General features: G+C 46.2%; 1 protein-coding gene across 2 annotated transcripts; it reads right to left on the reverse strand.

The window, feature by feature from the left end:
* Positions 1 to 5: 5 nt before the first annotated feature.
* METTL7B (methyltransferase like 7B) lies at positions 6 to 2,708 on the reverse strand. 2 transcript variants are annotated; one of them, XM_014559179.2, is made up of 3 exons: positions 1,794 to 2,708; positions 824 to 1,033; positions 6 to 734 (listed from the first exon to the last, which is right to left on the reverse strand). In XM_014559179.2, the coding sequence occupies exons 1-3, from the start codon at positions 2,289 to 2,291 to the stop codon at positions 498 to 500; spliced, it is 945 nt and encodes a 314-aa protein (XP_014414665.1). In that variant the 5' UTR covers positions 2,292 to 2,708; the 3' UTR covers positions 6 to 497. The 2 variants fall into 2 exon arrangements, with proteins under 2 accessions (XP_014414665.1, XP_006184666.2); XM_006184604.3 differs by lacking the exon at positions 824 to 1,033 and having other exon boundaries at positions 1,794 to 2,698.
* Positions 2,709 to 9,827: the final 7,119 nt, after the last annotated feature.

The following is a 9,827-nucleotide window of genomic DNA, read 5'->3' on the forward strand; positions in this document are numbered from 1 at the left end:
AATACTTGAGGACAAAACCTGGCTCCTTTACTGAGTCTGGCCGCCTCCTGCCCAGGGTCTGCAGGAGAGGGCAGATTTTCTCTGCACGCACACAGCTCAGGACAAAGGTGGTGATGGGAGGGAGTGCTGGGGGCCTGGCACAGACACACGTATCATGACTTGTGTGACCAGGTCCTGGGGCACTTGAGTGTGGTCTCAGAAAGAGGAAAGGGCAGCTGTCCTGGGGTGGTTGGGCAAAAACTGGGAGACCCAGTCCAGGAATTTGCAGCTAGGGGTACGGCAGGGTGTCACTGCTCCCTCCCCGCGGTCAGGGGAGCAATAGCGCTTTTCCACTGAAGAGGGAAGGGTTGGAGATTCCCCAGGCAGAGGTGGGGGGGGAGGGGTGGGGGAGGGGTGGTGGGGGGGGATGGCTTCTCTCTGCCCAGATCCTCTCAGGAGAAGGCAGACTCAGCAGATGGGTGGGATCATTCCGACTGCAGGCAGGATTTGGGGAAGGCTTACTTCACGGCCTTCCCCATGATGTGCGGCCCAACAGGCAACCACTTGAAGGGAGGGGGCTGTCGTTCCATTTGGAGTTCGGAGAACTGGGCACTTTCCAGATCCTTCCAGGTCTCTCTGGTGAGGCGGCAGCCATCCCCGATGTGTTTCCAGGTGGGCTCTGCAACTTGCTGCCACAGGAAGGCCCAGCTCCCACGCGGCTCAGCCACGTGCTCCCAGAAAAAGAACAATCCTCCCTGGGAGAGAAGAGCGTGTCACTCACCTGCTCCACCCACCGCCTGCCTCTAACCTCACCTCCGTCCCGCCGGCCACGCCTGCCCGAAACCTCTCGGTGAAGAGGGAGGTGCTGGTCTTCAAGTTCGGGGAGCAAACCCGTCCTGCTCCGTGACGCCTCCTGCGCCCCGGCTCCGGCTGCCCGCCCAGAGCGAGTGTGACGAGCCTCCCGTGACTGAGTGGGGACGACTGGTGAGACATTCTCAAAGGGCGGCCAGAAGGACAGCGTAACCGAGGGCAGACAGATGGGCAGGCGGAGAACCAGGAGCAGAGGTCTCACTGGGTACAGAGATGCTTGCCCAGAGCCCCCTCCCGAGAGCCAGACACACGTGTCCTGGACATCTCAGCCAGCATTTCGGGGAAAACTTGCACTGGGCTTCTGATTAAACTGGGGTTCCTCCAGCTCTTCGCTCCTCGCTGTGCCTTCCCTAGGTGATCTCATACACCTCTGTGCTTGGAATTTACCAGCTAAAGCTGGTGACTTCCAAATCTGTATCTCCAGGCTCCCTCTTTTTCTGACTTCCAGATCTGGACTTCCAACTGCCTCTGGGTTCTCTCTGCCTCATGGCACCTCAGACCTAAAGAGTTCAAAACAGGTTTCTCCTGTCTTGCAAAAGGCATTTCCCTCTACCGTCCCTCCCTCCATCAGCTGCTCATGCCAAAAACCTGGAAACCATCCTAAACTCCTTTCTCTCCACACCCAGTTCCCAATCTTACGGATTCTACTTCCCCTGATATCTCTACCTAGAACACTGTCAGTTGCCCCACTCCCTCCAGCCCCTGCTTAATCCCTCGGATCTCAATGTAAACATCCCATCCTTAGGTGTCCTCCCCTCTTCCCCGACTTCACTGGGTGGCTCTCTTGTGGGCTTCCACATCCAGCCGTGTTCACCAGCAGATGGGGGTGGACGGGTGTCAGATGCACTAGTTCACTAGATTCCCCGTCCTGGGTGCCCCGGACACTGGCGGTGGCCGCTGCTACATTTGCTGCCCCGCACCCACACCCTTCCCACTCTGCTCACCGGCCTCAGCACTCTGTGGACCTCCTGCAGGACCTTCCTCGGGCTCTGCACTGAGCAGAGCACCAAGGTGCAGACCACCACGTCCATGGAGCCATCGGCCAGCTGCTTCATGTCCTCTCCGAAAGCCACCACAAACCGTTCATACTCGAGATGTCTATTCTCGGCCATACTTTTTGTCAGGAACTTCTCAAAGTTGGGGTTCGGGTCCAGGCAGGTGATCCTGCAGCCAGATGGGTAGAACTGGAAGTTGGCACCAGTGCCGCAGCCCAGCTCCAGCAGGGCCACCTTGCCCGAGGCCCCCGCAAGCCCCTTTATCTGGCTGAAGAGCTCCCGCTTCTTGCCCTCCATCTTGCGGTTGGTCTTGGCCGCCAGCACGGCCATCAGGTAGGGGAAATAGCTCTTGCACAGGGGCTCCCAGAAGCCCAGCAGAGCCATGATGTGCAGGGGCAGGGTCAGGAGCAGCACCAGCAGCTGCAGGAGCCGGACCAGGGCGTCCATGGCAGCCCGGCTGGGAGCGGCGCTTCCCTGGCGCCCGGCCTTTCCGCGCTGCCCGGCCGCTGCAGACGCGCGTCTCTTTTTGCCCCGCGGTAGGACTTTGCTCCCTGTCTCCTACTTGGCAGTTTCCTCCTCGCCGGGTGGAGTGGATCTGTGAAATCCCTCCAGAGGGCACAGGTCCCAAGCCCCCACAAGCTCTTCAGCAGATTTTATGGGAGGCAAAGGAACAGGTGGCATCAGTGTGTCCTGAGTTCGGGGCGCTCTGCCCAGTTGAAGAGGATGGTGTGTGCTGACCATCTCAGAAGGGAGAGAAGGGGGAGGGGGGCTATGTCTCTGATCACAGTTTGCGGGGGCCAAATGCCCAGCAGAGCTGACTCACGCCGGCCCGCCCTGGCCTGATTCAGTCCTCAGGTTCTGCTCGGTTTATGCAAGCTGGAAGTTCTGGTTGGGTGTCACTGGCACACCCCCAGGGCTTTGTAAACGGTAACCTGCCTCTGCCCCAGATACAAGCCAAACACAGAGAAGAATGTGTCTTAACCAGGGGGTAGGGGTGGGAGGGATGGGGGTGGGAAGTGTAGGGTTGTGGGGGTGGGGGGGTTGTCACAGGACTTTTCTGCTGGGCAGCGGCACAGGGGCCACTCGGGCTCCAGCAGCACAGTGCAGGAGACGCCTTCCTGAAATAGTTCATCCCCGCCTGACTCAGGGTTTGTCCCCAGACCTCTTCTCTGAGGCCCCCAGTGGCCAGGATGGTGACGTCAGTGGGTTTGACCGGTAGGACAGAGGCAGTGGACTTTGAGCTCCCGTCCCAATCAGGGACTTTGTTTAAACTCAGTCCTTCCCCAGAGGTCATCAGTGGCCCTGGAAAATGGTCCTTGTGAGATTTTAGATTGTTATAATCCCCCTCTTGTATAATGCTAATGCATAATGGTGAAGGAAATTTTACTTAAAGAAAATCAACAACTTGGCATTCATTTTATTGCTGAATAGTATCCCATTTTGTGGATATACCACAAATTATATATCCATTCATCTGTGAATGGGCCTTTGGGTTGTGTCCAGTTTTTGTCTATTACAAACAGAGCTGCTACGGACATTTATATACGTGTCTTTGTGTGGACAAATGTTTGCATCACCTGCTTGTGGAATGGATATTTATTCATTTATTTAAAATGTGTAACTATTCTTTTGTTTTGACTGTGTCATTGAATTTTGTTGTTGTGGTGGTGGTTAGAGACACATAACATAAAACTTACCATCTTCACCATTTTAAGTGTACAATTCAGAGATATTAAAAACATTCACACTATTGTGCAGCCACCACCACTATCCATCCCCGTAACTCTTTTTATCTTGTAAAATGGAAACTCTGTGAAACAGTAACTCTCCATCCTCTCCTCCCAAGCCCCTGGCAGCCACCATTATACTTTCCATCTTTGTGATTCTGACTGCTCGAAGTACCTCATTTAAGTGGAATGATGCTGTGTTTATCTTCTTGTGACTGGCTTATTTCACTTAGCATAACATCCTCAAGCATTGAAGCATATTGAAGAATTTCTTCCTTTTTAAGGCTGAATAATGTTTTGTTATGTATATACACCACTTTTGCTTACTCATTCATCTATCAGTGGACACTTGGGTCGCGTCCATGCTTTAGCTACCGTCAGTAATGCTGCTCTGCACGTGGGTGTACAAATGTCTCTCTGAGACACTTCTTTCAATTCTTTTAAAGGACATGTACCTAGAAGTGGAATTGTTGGATCATATGGCTTTTTTTTTTTTTTTGGTATTCTATTTTTGATTTTTCTGAGGAACCACCGTACTGTTTTCCACAGCGGCTGTACCATTTTATATTCCTACCAACAGTGAACAAGAATTCTGATTTCTCCACATCTTTGCCAACACTTGTTGTTTCCTGTTTTTTTTTTTTTTTGATAGCAGACATCTTGATGGGTTTGAAGTGATATTTCATTGTAGTTTTTTAAAATTTATTTGTTTATTTATTAGTGGGGGAGGTAATTAGGTTTGTTTGTTTATTTATTTGGTGGAGGTACTGGGGATTGAACCTGGGATGCTAAGCAGGCACTCTTACCACTGAGCTACACCCTCCCCTCTCACTGTGGTTTTGATTAGCATTTCCTTAATGCTTACTGATGTTGAGCATCTAGCATCTTTTCATATGCTTATTGGCCATTCGTATACCTTCTCTGGAGAAACGTCTATTCAGGTCTTTTCCCTAGTTTTGAATTGGGTTGTTTATTTATTTATTTATTTATTTATTTTTTGGTTTTAGGAGTTTTCCATATATTCTGGATAATAAGCCTGGTAACATTTATGATTTGCCTTTTTACTCTGTGGATAGTGTCATTTGACGTACAAAATTTAAAAAATTTCACCAAGTCCAATTTGCCTATTTTTTCTTTTGTTACCTGTGCTTTCAGTATCTTCCCCAAGAAATCATTGCCAAATCCAACGTCCTGAAGATTTTGTCTTGTGTTTTCCTAAGTTTTATTGAGTTAGGTCTTACATTTAGGTCCTTGATCCATTCTGAGTTAATTTTGTGTGTGTGTGTGTGTGGAGTTAGGTAAGGGTCTAACTTCATTCTTTGCATGTGGATATCCAATTTTCCCAGCACCATTGGTTGAAAAGACCGCCCTTTCCACATTGAATGGTCTTGGCACCCGTGTCAAAAATCATTTGACCATACAATTGAGGGTATATTTTGGGCCTCTCTACTCTATTCCATTGGTCTATACATCTGTCTTTATTCCAATATTATAGTATTTTTTTCTTTCTTTTAATTGAAGTATAGTTGATTTACAATGTGTTAGTTTCCAGTGTACAGCAAAGTGATTCAGTTATGCATACCTATATATCTAGCTACCTACATATCTATTTCTCTATCTGTCTGCCTATTCTTTTTCAGATTCTTTTCCATTACAGGTTATCACAAGGTAATGAATATAGTTCTCTGTGCTATACACTAGGTCCTTGCTGTTTATCTATTTGATATACAGTAGGGTGTATATGTAAACCCCAAACTCCTAATTTATCCTCCCTCCCTCCCACCCCCATGGAGTTTTGATTACTGTAGCTTTACGGTAGATTTTGAAATCAGGAAGTGAGAGTGTTCCATTTTCAGGTTTTTTTTTTTCAAGATTGTTTTTGCTATTTGGGGTCCCTTGAGATCCCATATGAATTTTAGGTGAGTTTTTCTATTTCTGCAAAAAATATCATTGGGATTTTGCATTGAATCTACAGATCACTTTAGGTTGTGTTACTGACATTTGAACTATGTAAGTCTTCTAATCCATGAATTTGGGATGTATTTCCATTTATTTATATCTAATTTCTTTTGACAAAGTTTTGTAGTTTCATTGTACAAGTCTTTAACTCCCTGGTTAAATTAATTCTTAAGTATTTTATTCTTTTTGATACTGTTGTAAATGGAATTGTTTTCAGATTGCTCATTGTTTGTGTATAGAAATGCAACTGACTTTTGTCACTGCCACTTTGCTGAATTTATTTATTAGTTTTAACAGTTTTTTCCTGGAGGAATCTTTAGGGTTTTCTACATGTAAGATCAGATCATCTGCAAACAGATAATTTTACTTCTTCTTTTCCAATGTGGATGTTTTTAAAGCAGGCTTCCTCTTCTTGTTCCTTATCTTCAAGGAGAAGGTTTCTTTCTTTTACCATTGAGTATGATGCTTGTTGTGAGCATTTTATTAGGATTGTATTAAATATAGTTTAGAGAGAACTGACATAGCTTTTCTTTTTCATTTGTGACATCTTTTTATGCAAGTGTATATTATGTCTCTCCAAGTATTCACATCTTTTGTCCCCTCAGCAGCATTTCAAAGACATTGAACATGTCTTTGTTGATTTTTAGTTATTTTACTTTTTTGGTTAATATAAGAGGGAGTCTGTATCCTCTAATTGGTTGCTATTTGCATATGTGTAACATCCTTTTTGATTTTTGTATATCAATTTTGTACCAAGTCATCTTACTGAATTCTCTCATTGTTTACAATAATTGTTTCTATTTAATTCTTTGGATTTTCTGGGCATAAAATAATCTGTGCAAATAAAGATAATTTCACTTCTTCCTTTCTAATTTTTATATCTTTTCTTTCTTTCTTTCTTTTGCTTACTTGCTTTAACTAATACCTTCAGAATAATGTTAAATAGTAGTATGGATACTAAATTCTTTTTCTTGCTCTTGAGATTAATGGGAATACGTCAGTGCTTTCCCCAGATTATAACTATTTTCTCTTAGCCTTTCACCCGCCTTTTTATACTTTGCACTATATTGCTGGGACTAGGAGTCTGCAAACTACATTTACTTGGCTTTCATCCTTGTGAGTTCTGCCAATGGTAAGCATTTGAGGGAGATCAGACTGTGGGAGGCACAGGGCACCTTCCTGCTTCCAGCTGGACAGTGTGGCAGTTGCTGGTAGTGGCGGTTCTGTAGCAGCAGTGAAGGTGGGTGAGTCAAGGCTCTATCAGCCTGACCCAAAGGCTGCAGTTTTTCAGCAATTCCAGCTCTGCCCTCTTTGGCAGATGGAGAACACATGACAGTGTTGACGACAGGACAGCAGCGGGGGTTTGTGGGATCCAGCTCAGGGCTGTATGCAGCTGGTGATCTGTATTTCGTTTATGCAGAGGTCAGTTTATGTTCACTTGGGTTGCTACCACTTTTTGGGTATTATGAACAGTGCTGCTATGAATTCTAATCTTAGTTTTATCTTCTCTCTCTCCTAAGTCATCAATCTCTACCTCTTCATGGATCTTTCAGCATACTAATATGCTCTCACATATGTCAGGTTAACAAAAACTCAACTCTCGGGGGGAGGGTACAGCTCAGTGGTAGAGCACATGCTTAGCGTGCACCAGGTCCTGGGTTCAGTCCCCAGTACCTCCATTAAAAACAAACAAACAAACAAACCTAATTACCTCCCCACCCCCACCAAATTGAAATTAACTCACTTAAAAAAACCTTCAACTCTCTCTTGACTCCACATCTCCCTTTGGCTACCAGCTCATTTTGTAGGTTGACGTCGGAGTCATACTTGCAGTCTCTACTCATGTTATCTCAGTTTCCTCGCCTCCCATGTACTTTTCCTCTCCCCGCAATCCATTGCTCTAATAAAAACTGTTCTCATCAAGACTGTCAGTGATCTCCACATCGCCAGATCTAGTGGCTGTTCCCTGTTCTTGTCTTATTTGACCCCTTAACAGCTTCAGAAATGCTGGCTAATACTTCCCCCTTGGAAGTCCCATCTAGGCTACCCCAACAACACAGTCTTCTTCTTTCCACACCATTCCCCTGGCGTTCCCTCTCAGACTCCCCACCACCCCTCCCTTTAAAGGTCTTTCTCATCTACTCAACCCTCTAAATTTTGTTTTCTTTGCATTTAACAATTTTGTCTATGTTTCAAAATCTGCTGTTTTTGCTAGTGAGTTCGCTCCACGATGCCAGGGAGCACATTTTCCTCCTCGTTGCTGTGTCCTTGGGGCCATTTCCAGTTTCTGTCTCAGGGACCAGTCAACATAGCTTTATTGGATGGATGAATAAAAAGTCCATATCGTTGAGGGCCTGATATGCCGACCCAATGGATTTGGATCTTTTCCTACAGGCGATGGGAACCAGTCATATGGTCTGATTGGCTTGTTGGAAACATCTGACAACTGATTTAAGGAAAAAAGACTGGAGGCTGGGACACCAGTTGAGTGATAATTTGTCATACTCTGATGACGGGATGGAACACCTATGGAACAATGGTGGTGGGGACAGACAGGAAGAGATTTATCTCAGAGGTGTTAAGAAGGTAGCACTGATAATTACTTTTTTCATTAAAAAATTTTTGTTAAAATATGCATAACACAAAAGTAACCATTAAAACCATTTTAAAGTGTATAGTTCAGTGGCATTGAGTTCATTCCCATTGTGCAACCATCACCGTCATCCACCTCCAGAACTTTGTGCTCTTCCCACCTGAGAGTCTGTACCTATTAAACATTAACTCCCCAGTAGCCTTCGGCAACCACCAAGCGTTTATAATTCTTAGCAGATTACTTTAAGGCTTCTAACTTGGGTCACTGGATTCAATTTATCAGAATAAGAGATTTTTTTTTTGAAAGATGGTGAATTTGGTTTTGGCATGCTGGAGGTGATCTGTCCAGTGAACAGTTAAATATAGGAATTTGGAACTTCGAAGAACATTTTAGGCTGGAGATTTGAGACTCATTAGCTTAGAGGTTGGGTTTGGTCCTGAACTCTGAACAAGCAAGCCTTCTTGTCCTCTCTGACTTGGGTGGAAACAGAAAATACCCCAAGCCAAGCACTGGGAGCCCTTTGCCCTGTGCTTTCCCCCCACTGCCATGCAATAAAGCACTAGATCTTGCCATGCATTTCCAAATGCCTTCTAAATAGATCTTTTCTTTTTTTTGGTGGAGGTACTGGGGATTGAACCCAGGCCTCGTGCATGCTAAGCACCCGCTCTGCCATTAGGCTATATCCTCCCCCGTCTCATCTTTCTCAGCCCAGCCACTAGTGCTTTAGTTCAGGCCCAGGTCATCTGGTTTCTGGACTCTGAAAAAAGCTTCCTAATGGGTCCCTTTGTTTCTAGTTTTGGCACCTTTAAGTCCATTCTCCACACAGTCCCCAAACATGCTTTACCTAAAACCCAAACATGATCATGCCACACCTTTATTTAAAAATCGGAGTTGTTTCCTCGTTGTCCACAGGATGAAGCCCAAGCTCCTTAGTGTGGCCGACAAGGCCCTGTGTGACTGGCTCCCGGTGGAAACCTCAGCCTCTCCTCCGAGGCTTCCCCCCTTGCTGACTGCGGTCCGCCAGCCCGCAGCGTGCGCGGCTCCGTCCTCCCCGGCTGTTTCACGCCGGAGCCTGTGCCAGGCGGGGCCCCTGCACCTCACTTGGCTCACTCCTGGCCTTTGTTAGATTCAGCTCAGGCTCTTCGGTGTCCAGAGAGGCTTTCCTGATGACTCCCTGACCTGATGGGCTCTAGGCCTCTTCTCCCTCACACTATATACAGGCACTATATTCACACTACATTGTGCGGAAATAACCTGTTTACGTATCTGTCTCCCTTAATGGCCCGTTGAGCACAGGGACCATGTCTTATATCTTCCTCTAGCCCCAAGACAGGAATAATCAATAATGTCTGCAGAATGGATGAATGCCGTAAAGGAACCAGGTGCCTGAGCAGTAAACGAAACACACCTGTAGGAAACTATTAAGTGAAATGCAAAGCAGAATTGCATGTGATTAGCGCCAAGTATGCAGGGACAGGCTCCAGACTCTGTGGGCGGGAGCGTTCTGTGAGGGAATGACTCCCTCCCCTTGGTGGAGATTAGGGCTCTTATTACTATGAAGTGGGTTTTTTTTTTCTTTCAATTTTGCAAAACTGTAGTAATTAGTATTCTGGAATCTTTCTCCTCAAAGTGTGTTCCCTGGACCAGTGATGTTGGCTTCGCCTGGGCATTTGTTAGAAATGCAAGGTCTTGGGTCCCACCCCA

Source organism: Camelus ferus, chromosome 12 (assembly GCF_009834535.1).
Source record: "Camelus ferus isolate YT-003-E chromosome 12, BCGSAC_Cfer_1.0, whole genome shotgun sequence".
Classification (NCBI taxonomy): Eukaryota; Metazoa; Chordata; class Mammalia; order Artiodactyla; family Camelidae; genus Camelus; species Camelus ferus.

What these genes read in the sequence shown, in the direction of transcription:
- METTL7B (XM_014559179.2), bottom strand. Translation starts at nt 2,291, where the DNA reads ATGGACGCCCTGGTCCGGCTCCTGCAGCTGCTGGTGCTGCTCCTGACC. An exon ending in TCCACAGAGTGCTGAGGCCG is followed by an intron (nt 1,034 to 1,793) that starts GTGAGCAGAGTG and finishes CCTCTGCTCCTG; the next exon opens with GTTCTCCGCCTGCCCATCTG. An exon ending in ACCTCCCTCTTCACCGAGAG is followed by an intron (nt 735 to 823) that starts GTTTCGGGCAGG and finishes CTTCTCTCCCAG; the next exon opens with GGAGGATTGTTCTTTTTCTG.